Source organism: Oncorhynchus masou, chromosome 6 (genome assembly GCF_036934945.1).
Source record: "Oncorhynchus masou masou isolate Uvic2021 chromosome 6, UVic_Omas_1.1, whole genome shotgun sequence".
Classification (NCBI taxonomy): domain Eukaryota; kingdom Metazoa; phylum Chordata; class Actinopteri; order Salmoniformes; family Salmonidae; genus Oncorhynchus; species Oncorhynchus masou.
This window is the reverse complement of record NC_088217.1, coordinates 20,498,348-20,514,387: the sequence shown is the minus strand read 5'-3', so window position 1 is coordinate 20,514,387 and position 16,040 is coordinate 20,498,348. Positions and strand designations below refer to the sequence as shown.

The 16,040-nt window shown below is 42.5% G+C and overlaps 1 protein-coding gene across 2 annotated transcripts in view; it reads left to right on the top strand.

The window, feature by feature from the left end:
- Positions 1-10,081: 10,081 nt before the first annotated feature.
- The window catches only part of LOC135541513 (inter-alpha-trypsin inhibitor heavy chain H4-like), a 31,175-nt gene continuing 25,216 nt past the window's right edge, over positions 10,082-16,040 (top strand). For both annotated transcript variants that reach the window (XM_064967830.1, XM_064967829.1), the window contains exons 1-6: positions 10,082-10,226; positions 11,119-11,282; positions 11,385-11,489; positions 12,063-12,225; positions 13,875-13,985; positions 15,895-16,023. In XM_064967830.1, the coding sequence (XP_064823902.1) occupies positions 10,149-10,226; positions 11,119-11,282; positions 11,385-11,489; positions 12,063-12,225; positions 13,875-13,985; positions 15,895-16,023 (750 nt within the window). In that variant the 5' untranslated portion in view covers positions 10,082-10,148. The remainder of the gene's footprint in view (positions 10,227-11,118; positions 11,283-11,384; positions 11,490-12,062; positions 12,226-13,874; positions 13,986-15,894; positions 16,024-16,040) is intronic.

The window sequence follows — 16,040 nt, the reverse complement described above, 5'->3', positions numbered from 1 at the left end:
CTCGCCACACTGGCCTGGCTATGGGGAGCATTCAACCAGGAAAGGTTGGGCAGGCTCGGTGCTCGAGACCTCCAGTGCGCCTTCACGGTCTGGTCTATCTGGTGCCACCTCCACGCACCAGCCCTCCGGTGGCAGCCCCCCGCACCAGGCTGTCTCTTCGTCTCCTCCCTAAAGGTGCTTCCGCCTGTCCAGCGCTGCCAGAGCCTTCCTGCTGCCCAGCGCTGCCAGAGTCTCCCGTCTGTCCTAAGCTGCAAGAGTCTCCCGCCTGTCTTGAGCTGCCAGAGTCTCCCGCCTGTCCTGAGCTGCCAGAGTATCCCGCCTGTCCTGAGCTGCCAGAGTCTCCCGCCTGTCCTGAGCTGCCAGAGTCTCCTGCCTGTCCTGAGCTGCCAGAGTCTCCCGTCTGTCCTGAGCTGTCAGAGTCTCCCATCTGTCCTGAGCTGCCAGAGTCTCCCGTCTGTCCTGAGCCACCAGAGTCTACCGTCTGTCCAGAGCCACCAGTCTGTTCTGAGTCGCCAGAGCCGCCAGACTGTACTGAGTCGCCAGAGCCGCCAGTCTGTCCTGAGCCGCCAGAGCCGCCAGTCTGTCCTGAGCCGCCAGAGACGCCAGTCTGACCTGAGCCGTCAGTCAGCCAGGAGCTGCCAGAGCCGTCAGTCAGCCAGGAGCTGCCAGAGCCGTCAGTCAGCTAGGAGCTGCCAGAGCCGTCAGTCAGCCAGGAGCTGCCAGAATCTCCCTTCACTCTGGCGCTGCCGGAGTCTCCCGCCTGTCCGGCGCTGCCGGAGTCTCCCGCCTGTCCGGCACTGCCGGAGTCTCCCACCTGTCCGGAGCTGCCGGAGTCGTCCTTCACTCCGGCGCTGCCGGAGTCTCCCGCCTGTCCAGTGCTGCCGGAATCTCCCGTCATTCAGGACCCTTTGCTAGGGTCCCCAGTCCGAGGTCGGCGGAGTGGGTCGCCGCTCGAAAGAGGCCACGGAGGCGGTTGAGGAGGTGGACAAAGTCTATGGTGGAGTGGGGTCCACGTCCAGCGCCAGAGCTGCCACTGTGGACAGACACCCACCCAGACCCTCCCCTATAGGTCCAGGTTTTGCGGCCGGAGTCCGCACCTTTGAGGGGGGGTACTGTCACGTTCTGACCTTATTTCCTTTGTTTTGTCTTTGTTTAAGTATGGTCAGGGCGTGAGTTGGGTGGGTCGTCTATGTTAGTTTTTCTATGATTTTCTATTTCTGTGTTTGGCCTGGTAAGGTTCTCAATCAGAGGCAGCTGTCTATCGTTGTCCCTGATTGAGAACCATATTTAGGTAGCCTGTTTTCAATTGTGTTTTGTGGGTGGTTGTTTTTCAGTCTTTGTGTGTCTGCACCAGACACAACTGTTTTGGTTGTTTCTTTGTTGTTTGTTATTTCAGTGTTCAGTTATTTCATTAAATAAGATGAACACTTACCACGCTGCGCTTTGGTCCTCTCCTTCTTCCACCAACGACAGCCATTACAGTGACCTGTCTTTAGAATTTTGTGTGGAGAAAAATGTTTTAAAGGGAACCAAGTATTCTGTGCAAATGCAAGATAGGAATCAGGTATAAATTGAAATAGGAAGAGGGGGGGTCCGTAATGACTCCAAGGTATCTGTGGCCGCTACCAATATAACCTAGCTAAATGTTGAGACCTTAAACGTAAAATTGGTTGAAAGACATTGGCACAAAAACATAAATTGGGAGGCAAAATATAATAATAGAATTATGAGAGAGGAGGTGAGAGACATGATTATATTAATATATGTCACCTGTCTAAATACGCTTAGGAGTGGATGGTCAGACCTTTAGGAGACGCACATATACAGTGCCTTGAGAAAGTATTCGGCCCCCTTGAACTTTGCGACCTTTTGCCACATTTCAGGCTTCAAACATAAAGATATAAAACTGTATTTTTTTGTGAAGAATCAACAACAAGTGGGACACAATCATGAAGTGGAACGACATTTATTGGATATTTCAAACTTTTAACAAATCAAAAACTGAAAAATTGGGCGTGCAAAATTATTCAGCCCCCTTAAGTTAATACTTTGTAGCGCCACCTTTTGCTGCGATTACAGCTGTAAGTCGCTTGGGGTATGTCTCTATCACCACCTTCCGGTACTAATTATATGACGCCATTGTCATTGATAAGGAGTAATATATAAACTATATAATACACTGATGTGTGACTTACAGACTAAGGAGTCAAATAAGATCAAGATGTATGATTTAAGGTAAACATTAAACAATTCCCTAGGAAAGCAAATAACTTTACAGGGATTGGGTTGGCCAGATTGAAGTAGTCGGCCAACCCACCTTACTTTATCTCACTTTAACTCCTGATGAGTGCCAGTGTTATAGATACAAGAATGGCACTGAGAACTTAGATGATTTTAATGGCTGAAATGTCATCGTTAAGGTGACTGACTTAGGTTTGGAAGTACAGGAGAAAATTCTTAACCTCACAGCAACTATAACTGATGTAGGGTGGGCTCGTACCAGCAAAGGACGCATACGACAGAAACTACCAAAAAGGCTGGTTAGGAACTTGTGCCCCGGGGTTATTGGCCCAACCAGTTCGAGTTAGTAATCAGAGGCCAGTTATAGGAGGCTAAAGTAGGCACAGGAGTTTTGACCAGGATGGGAGTAGCTTTGTCTAATACTTATTTTCCACCATAATTTGCAAATAAATTCATAAAAAATCCTACAATGTGATTTTCTAGATTTTTTCTCCTCATTTTGTCTGTCATAGTTGAAGTGTACCTATGATGAAAATTACAGGCATCTCTCATCTTTTTAAGTGGGAGAACTTGCACAATTGGTTGCTGACTAAATACTTTTTTGCCCCACTGCAAATGAAATGAAATAAATATATTGGCTCACAAGTTTAGCCTTTTGTTAACAACACTGTCATCTCAGATTTTCAAAAAATGCTTTTCAACCATAGCTATACAAGCATTTGTGTAAGAGTATTGATAGCTAGCATAGCATTAAGCCTAGCTTTCAGCAGGCAACATTTTCACAAAAACAAGAAAAGCATTCAAATAAAATCATTTACCTTTGAAGAACTTCGGATGTTTTCAATGAGACTCTCAGTTAGATAGCAAATGTTCAGTTTTTCCAAAAAGATTATTTGTGTAGGAGAAATCGCTCCGTTTTGTTCATCACGTTTGGCTAAGAAAAAACCCTGAATATTCAGTCATTACAACGTAAACTTTTTTCCAAATTAACTCCATAATATCGACAGAAACATGGCAAACGTTGTTTAGAATCAATCCTCAAGGTGTTTTTCACATATCTATTCGATGATAAATCACTCGTTGCAGTTTGGTTTCTCCTCTCTTCAAAATGGAAAAATGCACGCACCTGGAGATTACGCAATAGTTTCGACGGAGGACACCGAGCGGACACCTGGTAAATGTAGTCTCTTCCAATGATATGCCTACAAATACGTCACAATGCTGCAAACACCTTGTGGAAACGACAGAAAGTGCAGGCTCATTCCTGGCGCATTCACAGCCATATAAGGAGACATTGGAACACAGCGCCTCCAAAATCTGGCTCACTTCCTGTATGAAATTTCATCTTGGTTTCACCTGTAGCATTAGTTCTGGGGCACTCACAGACAATATCTTTGCAGTGGAAACGTCAGAGTGTTTTCTTTCCAAAGCTGTCAATTATATGCATAGTCGAGCATCTTTTCGTGACAAAATATCTTGTTTAAAACGGGAACGTTTAACATCCAAAAATGAAATACTGCCCCCAGAGTTTCAAGAGGTTAATGAGGTCGGTCAGAACTTTAGGTGTTGTGATGTCTCCCTTCACTTCTTTAACCTTCATTTTGTAGGCTACCTGGGCCTGTTCCTGAAGACTTGGTGATTTGGTGATCAGTAATCCTACTTTCAGTTGTTTCCTCACCTCAATTTTCTATGGAACGCCATTTGGGTCTTTGTGTGTAAAAAAAAAGGTGTGCATCACAAAACCTTTTTAATAACAAAATTATATTCTAGAATGTTGTGTGAATTTGCATCCGCAAGCCAAGTGCCACCACTACAGTCAGTCAGTAGCACTGCCAAAGCTGTAAAAACAATTATAGTATAGAAACAAGCACACACAGCAGCCACTATGTGTTTACAATACCACGAATTTACGAAAGCACCCAAATGTCCATTGAGAAAGCACAACGACTATACCATTTAGCTAAGAATGACGAGAATAATCAAGACCATAAACGTTGGGTAGTTAGATGTATAACTGCTAACGTTAGGTAGCTAGCTAACATTCCGGTACATACTGCTATAATGATATGCTATGTAGTTTGCAAGGACAGTGTAGCTAACAAATTGTCAGCCAACATAACGTGGAAAGTAACTTATTTGAAAAGTTATTATTTTATTACATTGAGTAGCAATCTACCCCTTGGTCATTCTGGTTTGTGATAGGAGGGTTTTTCACACCTAGCTTGGCTATTAAATTATTCTTTAGTAAAGGTTGAATAGTCTATTGTTCAGATATTAGCCCTCCCCAACTTGCAACAAATTGCTGTTCCCATCTCATTCCTTTCCCTCTTCCACGTGTCATCATTCTGCTTCTGAGTGGCTCGCTTGTGGGCGTGCTGGCAGGATACGGCAGCATCTCAGGCTGTGTGTCAAGAATTCTGAATACAGTAGCACGTTTGTATGAAGGTGTGCTTATTCAAAGGCAAATTGTTATATGCTAATATGTTATGAGGGTACATTTGTGTCTTTTTGTCAAGCAAAACCTTTTTTATTTTCAATCAAAAATAATTGTTCTGAAAGCAACTTTTTTTCTGACACAAAGGAAGTCAAAGCAGACACCTACAAAGATGGCCTCAGGTGAGCAGCAGTGGGCTTTATTGACATATTCTAAAAATGACATCTGCTGCTTTATTTTTAATGGTCATATATCTCAGTTATTGTTTTAATATCCACAAAAAAATAAGCTGTTTTCTTCACTTTCAGTGAGCGAGCTGACCAAAAGTTTGAAAATGTAGATATTGCCAGATGTTCACTGTCTGAGGAACAGGACGTTGAACCTTTATTGCTGGCAAAAGTGTCCATAACCAGAGATAAACTGTTCTGTGTTCGTTTTCTCCATTTCTGCCTGTATTGTTGTACATGGAGCCTCTCACATGCATTAATTTAAAAAACCTTAAGATGTCAGCTGCTAATTTTCAGATTTACACCACGTAAACACAGCCATTTTCACTGGACTATCTGTTGCTGCCAAGTCTTGATTTCCCTGGGGGTTAGCCTGGCAATAACCAAGTGGTGAGACACATAGCCCTCTATTTTTAAATGTGTCAGGTACACTCTGATAGGTGTCTGCGTCACATACAATATCTTCTATTGACATTATCTATATTCTATTGTTTGTCCTCATGTTTGTTTTTCAGCATAAAGTACGCTGTAGCCACTTAGTGTGGACACCACACACACAAAATAAGTATCTCTTCTTCACTTCATCCCTCTCCCCCTTCTCCATAAATCCTCTAGGTTATATAAGCTGTTTTGGTGAACCCCTCCTGCATCTGAACTGGCTGACACAGAGGGCACAGCATGATCATAGGTGAGATGTCACTTGGTCAGGTAAACAGGAATTATTATTAAAGAGATGCTTTACATTGAAATACAGGCAGAGATGTAGTAGTCCCAGAGTTAATGATCCAAGGTCAGTTTTGCATCTCACCTCCTGATTTAAGATGACTGACCGTGTTAGAATACAATAACAAGGCCTAGTCATGCTCTCTCATCTGCAGGTATTTGACGTGAGAGAGGAAGCCAGTCCCGTCATCGCCACCTCACCTGCTCTTAAGATAACCTTCAGGCCAACTGGGGGCCCAAGGCTGGTTAGGAAACACCGCAATTGTGATGAACTGAGAGAATATTAGGGTAGCACTGTAATTCATGAATCATATGCTGTCTGCCGCTGTTCTTACCTCTTTCCCTTTCTGTCTTCTACACCTCTTTCCCCACCTCGTCTTTCTTTCCTGTTTTATAATGCACACCATATGTGCATTGAAGTACAGATTGAACTTGTATTTATAATATTACAATTATCATAATTATAATGTATTTATGTATTTATAACACCTGGATAATGAACTTCTTTCAATAAAGCGTTTCACATTCTCCACTGGTTGAAATTAAGTATCTCATTGTAATACTATCCTGTGTCCTCAGATTAATGCAGATGAAGGGAGTTAGATATGCATAGTTTTTTTCTGTATGTATGAATTACAAATCAATCATGTTTCTAGTCTATTGCATAGTTACAATATGTAATCATTGATGTCCCAGGAGCAGGAGTGGTAAACGCTGAAGTGTATAATTGTAATACATACATGCAGACACAGCATCAGTCAAATAATGGACTTTGATATGACTGAAAAGTAATTTCTCAGAGATTCATACCTGAACCACACCTTTATTTGCCAAGGAAGAGTACATGATCAGTGAATATATTCAATGTACAGGCTACAATGTGGGAATCTCATGAGTGGTAATAACTACAGTACATGTGTATATAGGACTTGCATCCTTGGCACAATAAAGTTATTATATTCTACTCTATCCATAGGCTTCATTAATGCTATTCAGACTTGAAGTTGATACAACAACTATAATAGCTGAGGTTCATAGATAGGTTCTGAACTAATATTCATACCAAACGTTTTAGGGTCCATACACAGATTGGCTAAATACTGTAGCTAGCTACACATCCATAGGCATACAGATATTTTTATCCTCCACTACACAATAAGCTAGTAAATAGTTAGCTATGTTACTTCAGCTGTAAAGCAAGGCAAGCCTACACAATTGTACATTCAATTTGCAGTAAATGCTTTAGCTAGCTAGATTATTTACATCCACTGTTTCACAAGACGATAGCCTGGTTTGCTTCTCAGGAGTCCCTAAAACATTAAAAAAATTATTAAACAACAAGAATTACAAATTAATTTGCCTAACACTAGCTATCTGGCTAATGTTAGCTAGTCAGTTAAAACTTGTTGAGGATAGGGGGCAGTATTTTCACTTTGGATGAATTGCGTGCCCATAGTGAACTGCATCAAACTCTGTCCTAGATTGCTAATATATGCATATTACTATTACTATTGAATAGAAAACACTCTGAAGTTTCTAAAACTGCTTGAATTATGTCTGTGAGTATAACAGAACTCATAGGGCAGGCAATCTGCCAAACAAGAAGTGAAATTCTGAAAGTTGGGACAACTTTGACGTCATCGCCCCTTCCTTTCCACACAAGATATGGATCTGGAAGCACTTCCTACGCCTTCCACTAGATGTCCTCATTCAGTAGAAATGGAATAGAGCGTTTGCTGTGAACTTTGACCGAATGGGGGGGAAATAGTCAGTGTCCCGACAGAATGCCATTTTCCTGTGGCGCATTTCTCTGTGGGTGCTACCGCTGTTCCATTTGGCTCCAGATGAAAACGTATGGTCCGGTTGGAACGTTATTGGATACATATGATAATAACATCCTGAAGATTGATTCTCTACTTAGTTTGACCAGTTTATTCGACCTGGAATATATCTTTTGGAAGTTTTCGTGCGAGTTACCTTGGACCAGCAGTCAGTTTTTGGGCACGTGAGCTGAAAGTGATAGCAAATGCAGCTACTTGGACACTAGTATTGGACATTATGGAACAAAACAATATTTATTGTGGAACTAGGATTCCTTGCACTACATTCTGATGAAAGATCATCAAAGGTAAGGGAATATTTATGTTGTAATTTCGTATTTCTGTTGACTCCAACATGGCGGAGAAATACTGTTCGGTCTGAGCGCCGTCTCAGATTACTGCAATGTTAGGCTTTTTCCGTAACGTTTAAAAAAATCTGACACAGTGGTTGCATTAAGAACTAGTGTATCTTTAATTATATGTAGAACATGTATCTTTAGTCAAAGTTTATGATGAGTATTTCTGTTATCTGGCGTAGCTTTCTATAATTCTTCTGGATATTTTGGAGGAATTTCTGAACATGGCGTCAATGTAAACCGAGATTTGTGGATATAAAAATGCATATTATCAAAACAAAACATAAATGTACCGTGTAACATGTCATATGACTGTCATCTGATGAAGATTTTCAAAAGGTTATTGATTCATTTTATGTCTAATCCTGCTTTTGTGATTTTATCTTTGACTGGAAAAAATGGCTGCGTTTTTCCATTGATTTGGCGGTGGTCTAACATAAATATATGTTGTGTTTTCGCTGTAAAACATTTTAAAAATCTGACATGATGGGTAGATGAACAAGATGTTTATCTTTCCTTTGAGGTATTGGACTTGTTAATGTGTGAAAGTTAAATATTTATATTTCAGCTGAACGGGGGGGGGGGTGGAGTTCCCTCAGGGAACTCCTTGCCGTAACAGGTTTTAACTTGGGAAATAGTGCTTTTTGTAAATTAACCTTATGACAAAAACATATGCACAAACGTTTGTCTCTACATTAACTAACATATTCCTCTCAATTGTACATTTTTAGCTTGACTCGTTATGACGTTATAAAAACTTACATCTGGTCCACCGTAATGTTTTGTCAGCCATCTTTGTTGTAGAACGCCACAAGGCAAGGTTGGTTTGATTCAAAATTCATCATTGGAACCAATCAATATGATTGGTCATATTAAAACCTTGGGACCCAAATGCATAATGAGTGCTCTAACTCCCCCTTGTGGTGGTCTGGAGCAATGAAGCCGTGACGCTGTATACCTCGAAGTCCAGCGGTTCATTCATCCTCCTCCTCTCCCCTGTAACTATTCCCCAGGTTGTTGATGTAAATGAGAACGTGTTCTCAGTCAACTTACCTGGTAAAAAAAAACGGTACAAAAAAAGGTTGGAACTTTTAAAGGAGTAACCACTGTAGTTGATTACCCCTTCCCTCCCACTTCTTAGAAATATACAGTGCATTTGGAAAGTATTCAGACCCCTCAACCTTTTCCACAGTTGTCACATTACAACTGTATTCTAAAATGTATTACATATTTTTTTTCCTTCATCAATCTACACACAATACCCCATAATGACAAAGCAAAAACAGGTTTTTAGAAATGGTTGTCCTTCTGGAAGGTTCTACCATCTCCACAGAGGAACTCTGGAGCTCTGTCAGCATGACCATTGGGTTCTTGGTCACCTGCCTGACCAAGGCCCTTCTCCCCCGATTGCTCAGTTTGGCCAGGGGGGGTGCTAGCTCTAGGAAGAGTCTTGGTGGTTTCAAACTTCTTCCATTTAAGAATAATGGAGGCCACTGTATTCTTAGGGACCTTCAATGCTGCAGAATTGTTTTGGTACCCTTCCCCAGGTCTGTTCTTCAACACAATGCTATCTCAGAGCGCTACGGACAATTCCTTTGACCTCATGGCTTGGTTTTGCTCTGACATAAACTGTCAACTGCGGGACCTTATATAGACAGGTGTGTGCCTTTTCAAATCATGTCCAATCAATTCATTTTACCACAGGTGGACTCCAATCAAGTTGTAGAAACATTTCAAGGATGATCAATGGAAACAGGATGCACCTGGGCTCAATTTCGAGTCCAATAGCAAAGGGTCTGAATACTTATGTACATAAGTTATTTTTGTTATTTTATTTTATAAATTAGCAAAAATAAACATATGTTTTCATTTGTCATTAGGGAGTGTTGTGTGTAGATTGATGAGAAAAACAATTAATTGAGTACATTTTAGAATATGGCTGTAATGTAACAAAATGTGGAAAAGGGGAAGCGATCTGAATACTTTCCGAATGGCCTGTACTTTGGGATTTTGGCAATGAGGCCCTTTATCTACTTCCCCAGAGTCAGATGAACTTGTGGATACCATGTTTATTTCTCTATGTCCAGTGTGAAGAAAGTTAGAGTTAGTTTCGCAAGCCATTGCTATTTAGCTTTAGCGCAATGAAGATACCCATGGACTTACAGTCATTTTACTAACGCTACTTAGCATTGGCTCACAAAACTACCTCTAACTTCCCTTAATCACTTTGCCGTACCCTAGGTTAGCTGAAAGGACGCCCCTGCTCTCTGGTTGCTGGCCAATAGCATACTGTGCTCCTCTTTAAAAGGCTGTGTGTGTTTTGTGGGGTTTCATTTCTGCTGAGGTCATGATGGAGGGAGTCACAGTACGAGTCGGCCTTCTTGGACTGGTGCTGGCCTGCGTTACCACAGCAATGGCCAATAAGGTACAGTAGGGTCACGCACAGGACACAGGGTCACAAGGGGGAGGGCACTCTGTCAGGGATTATATTGTGTTATGTTGTGTTGATTAGCGTGCATGTGATTGACTGTGTGTTTTTGTGGGGTTACATCAGTTCAGATGTGTCTTTTGACTACAGTTTTGGATGTGCAGAGAGCACAAGGTTGGAGAGCTCAAGATCCCCTCAAGTTTTAGGGGTTAGATTGAGCTATCCTGTGATAGACTTAGACAAGTCTATGGTTGTCCTGGTTGCTGTTTCCATAGACCGTCCTATCAGCCCAAAACAGATAGAGTGTACCATGTCTCCTAGGTAGACAAACAGCAACATGTTATCATATCATGTCTGGGGTGAAAGACCGATGGGTCAACACCTTTTTCTCTTTCGAGAGTGCATGAGTCTAGAATGCAGTCAAACAAACATGTAGGTGTAATCAGTCCGAGCCCAATCAGATTTCAGATATACTAATCTTCAGTTCTACTGGTTATTATTTATTCGTAAATGGTGCGATTGCTTATGTGTGTGTGGGTGCTCGCGCGTGTGTGTGAGACTTGAGTGTGTGTGTGTACAGAGGCAGTCTTGTTTTCTGGGCAAGTCATGCCACAGCATGCCACAGTATTATGGAGGGTTATCATTGCTAATTTTAAAATGCAACTCTTAAACGCTAAATTACATTAATCATTTTTGCATCCCAGTCATTAAATGTAATTTGGAATGGGTATTGATAAATGCAATGCTTAAATGCTAAATTGGAATTTAAATGTAGTATTTAAGCATTTAATGTGAGAAATTGCACTGCTAACACTGTGTGAAAAAAAAGTCTACATCTGTATTCAAATGTTGTCTGACAGTAAACATGGTGTTTCCTGATCCTTCATAGAACAGGGACTGGGACATCTACAGCTTTCACGTCAACTCCACAGTGACCAGTCGCTATGCGACCACTATTATCACCAGTCGTGTGGCCAATCGGATGAACCAGTCACAGGAAATAGAATTCCATGTCAAAATTCCCAAGATGGCCTTCATCAGTAAATTCAAAATGTGGGTCTACATAAATGTATCCCTATTGAGCCTGAGCAGATATCTCTACTGTCTCTCATATAGCTTACACAAATGTTTGCATATAAACTCTCTCTTCCTCAGGACCATTGAGGGGGAGACGTATGATGGGGTTGTGAAACAGAAGGAGGAGGCTCAACAGCAATACACTCAGGCAGTGTCTCGTGGCCAAAGCGCTGGCATAGTCAGGTGTGTGTGTGGGTGTCTGCAGGTCCGGCCCTAGCCAATAAGGGACATAAGTGGCCACTTGTTTGTGGAACTCAGTCATGGTATCAACTTACTGTTAGGCGTTAGAGTATTAGACGACACAAGGTTCAATTTCAAAATTTGGTAGTGCATCAACAGTTTTCCTATTATGTAAGTCACTGACAGTCACTCAATTACCAATAGGGGTCAGTGGTATAGTGGAGGGTAAATGCAAGTAAACACAGTTTACCCACCTTTTGAGAAGAAATGCATTTGCAAGTATAGGGAGTGCTACTTTTTCACTGTGACAGGCAATCCGAGTTTTCCCATCTATCTTTTTCCCACTATATCTTGGTATACTACAAAGCAGGATCAATGCGTTAGCCAGCAAATTTGCCTAAATATAATAAAATATTCTCTCCCCAACCTAAAAATGTGTAGAATTGCAGGAAATTAACTTTAAAACTACACATTTTTCTCTCTGCTACCGAGGGGGACCCCTCTGTTCGTCTCTGTCTAGTGTCTACAGTAGGTGTGTGTTGGTGCGTGCTAGACTGTCTCTATATGTCTCCTCAGTTCTGTGGGGAGGACCCTTGAGGAGTTTAAGACGTCTGTGACTGTGGCCGCGCTCAGTAAGGTGACCTTTGAACTGACCTATGAGGAGCTGCTGAAACGCCGACTGGGCAAGTACGAACTGCTGATCCACGCTCGACCCATGCAGCCTGTCGCTGACTTCAAGGTGAGAGCATTGGCATTATCAAGGCATGTACTCATGTGAATACAGTGCATTCTGGAAGTATTTCAGACCATTTCTCTTGTTCCACATTTTGATACATTACGGCCATATTCTAAAATGTATTAAATCATTTTTTCACTCATCAATCTACACACAATGCCCCATAATGACAAAGTTAAAAAAATGTTTTTTAGAAATTTTTGCAGAAATACCCTATTCACATAAGTATTCAGACCCTTTGCTATGACACTCAAAATTGAGCTCAGGTACATTCTATTTACATTGATCATCCTTGAGATGTTTTTACAACTTGATTGGGTCCACCTGTGGTAAATTCAATTGATTGGACATGATTTGGAAAGGCACACACCTGTCTATATAAGTTCCCACAGTTGACAGTACAAGTCAGAGCAAAACCAAGCCATGAGGTCGAAGGAATTGTCCGTAGAGCTCAGAGACAGGATTGTGTCGAGGCACAGATCTGGGGAAGGGTACCAAAAAATGTCTTGAGCATTGAAGGTCCCCACGAACACAATGGCCTCAATCATTCTTAAATGGAAGAGGTTTGGAACCACTAAGACTCTTCCTAGAGCTGGCCTCCCCGCCAAACTGAGCAATTGGGAAGAAGGGCCTTGGTCAGGGAGGTGACCAAAAACCCGATGGTCACGCTGATGGAATTCCTCTGTGGAGATGGGAGAACATTCCAGAAGGAGAAGTATCTCTGCAGCACTCCACCAATCAGGCCATTGTGGTAGAGTTGCCAGTTGGAAGCCACTCCACAGTAAAAGGCACATGACAGCCCACTTGGAGTTTGCCAAAAGGCACCTAAAGGACTCAGACCATGAGAAACAAGATTTTCTGGTCTGAAACCAAGATTACACTATTTGGCTTAATGCCAAGCATCACATCTGGAGGAAACCTGACACTATCTTTATGGGGAAGCATAGTGGTGGCAGCATCATGCTGTGGGGATGTTTTTCAGCATCAGGGACTGGGAGACTAGTCAGGATCAATGGAAAGATGAATGGTGCAAAGTACAGAGATCCTTGATGAAAACCTGCTCCAGAGCGCTCAAGACCTTAGGTTCACATTCCAACAGGACAACGACCCTAAGCACACAGCCAAGACAACGCAGGAGTGATTTCAGAACAAGTTTTTTTTTCACCTGTCCTTGCCAGTGGCCCAGCCAGAGCCCGGACTAGAACCCGATCTAACATCTCTGGAGAGACCTGAAAACAGCTGTTCAGCAGTGCTCCCCATCCAACCTGACACAGCTTGAAAGGATCTACAGAGAAGAATGGGAGAAACTCCCCAAATACAGGTCTGCCAAGCCCCATACCCAACAAGATTCGAGGCTGTAATACCTGCGAAAGGTGCTTCAACAAAGGACTGAGTAAAGGGTCTGAATACTTATGTAAATGTGATATTTCCATTTTTGGATATTTGTCATTATGGGGTAATGTGTGTCTATGGATAAAAATATATATATCATCAATTTTAAAATAAGGCTGCAATGTAACAAAATGTGGAAAAAGTCAAGGTGCCTGAATACTTTCCGAATGCACCGCACAGTAATACTCATCCTAGTGAAATCAGGTGGAAAGTGCTCATAAGGGTTGATGTGATGTTTTCCTTCTCTTCCTTATGGCCAGATTGACGTGTACATCAATGAGCGACCAGGCATTAACTTCCTGGAGATTAAAGGAGGGCTGAGCACCAAAGAGCTGGCTAATGCCATCACCAAAACACACGCTTCTAGTGAGGTAGTCCACAACAGAGTAATGTAGAGCTAACCAAAAGAACATGTGAAATCAAATCAAGTTTTATCGGTCACATACAGGTGTTTAGCAGATGTTATTGTGGGTGTAGCGAAATGCTTGTGTTTCTCGCTCCGACAGTGCAGTAATATCTGACAAGTAACATCTAACAATTTTGCAACATATACCCAATACACACAAATCTAAGTAAAGGAATGGAATTAAGAATATATAAATATATGGACGAGCAATGTCAGAGAGGGATAGACTTAGATACAGTGAAATAGCATAGAATACAGTATATACAGTACATATGAGATGAGTAATGCAAGATATGTAAACATTATTGTAGTGCATTATAAAAGAGACTAGTGTTACATTTTTTAAAGTAGCCAGTGATTTCAAGTCTGTGTAAATAGGCAGCAGCCTCTCTGTGCTCGTGATGGAAAATTAACAGCTTTGAAATAGAAGTTGTTTTCAGTCCCTCGGTCCCAGCATTGATGCACCTATACTGATAGTGGGGTGAACAGGTAGTGGCTCGGATGGTTGATGTCCTTGATGATCTTTTTGGCCTTCCTGTGGCATCGGGTGCTGTAGGTGTCCTGGAGGGCAGGTAGTTTGCCCCCGGTGATGTGTTGTGCAGAACACACCACCGTCTGGAGAGCCTTGGGTTGCAGGCGGTGCATTTGCCGTACTAGGCAATGATACAACCCAACAGGATGCTCTCAGTTGTGCATCTGTAGAAGTTTGTGAGTGTTTTAAGTGACAAGCCACATTTCTTCAGCCTCCTCAGGTTGAAGAGGCGCTATTGCGCCTTCTTCACCACAATGTCTGTGTGGGTGGACCATTTCAGTTTGTCAGTGATGTGTACACCGAGGAACTTTCCACACATTCTCCACTACTGTCCTGTCAATGTGGATAGGGGGTGCTACCTCTGCTGTTTCCTGAAGTCCACGATCATCCCCTTTGTTTTTTTGACGTTGAGTGAGAGGTTATTTTCCAGGCACCACACACCCAGAGCCCTCACCTCCTACCTGTAGGCCGTCTCGTTGTTGGTAATCAAGCCCAGTACTGTTGTGTCGTCTGCAAACTTGATGATTGAGTTGGAGGCGTGCTTGGCCACGCCGTCATGGATGAGGGGGTTGAGCACACACCCTTGTGGGGCCACAGTGTTGAGGATCAGCGAAGTGGAGGTGTTGTTTCCTACACGTCAGGAAGTCTAGGACCCAGGGCGGGATTCAGACCCAGGGCCTCAATCTTAATGGTGAGCTTGGAGGGTACTATGGTGTTGAATACTGAGCTATAATCAGTGAAAAGCATTCTTACATAGGTATTCCTCTTATCTATATGGGATAGGGCAGTGTGCAGTATGTTGCCTATCATGTATCGTCTGTGGATCTATTGTGGCGGTAAGCAAACTGAAGTGGGTCTAGGGTGGCAGGTAAGGTAGAGGTGATGTGATCCTTCACTAGTCTCTCAATGCACTTCATGATGACAGAAGTGAGTGCTACGGGGCAATAGTTCAGTTACCTTTGCATTCTTGGGTAAAGGAAAAATGGTGGCCACCTTGAAGCATGTGGGGACATCAGACTGGGACAGGGAGAGATTGAATACAGTATGTCTGTAAACACACCAGCCAGCTGGTCTGCGCATGCTCTGGTCTGCACATGTCCAGTCAATACATAACATATATCACATGGAGATGAACCAAGGGGATTGACACCTTCAAATGTATTCAATTCAAAACATCGTACAATTTGGTGGCATAATTTCAAACCCTATTCTTCGCACCCATGTCATTGTCACATATCTGTGCATGTTAATTCTAAAATGTATGATCTCATGCTGAGGCAAGCTAAATTAGGCTGGATTTAAAAAAAAAAAGCGGAAGCCTAAACTACCACCATCTCCGCAGGCCTGGGTACATTTCTACCCAAGCAAGGAGCAGCAGAGTCAGTGTGACAGCTGTGGAGAACAGGGCCTGAATGGAGACCTGGTCATTGTTTATGACGTCCACAGGAACACATCCATGGGAGAGCTCAAGGTACACTTATCTCACTC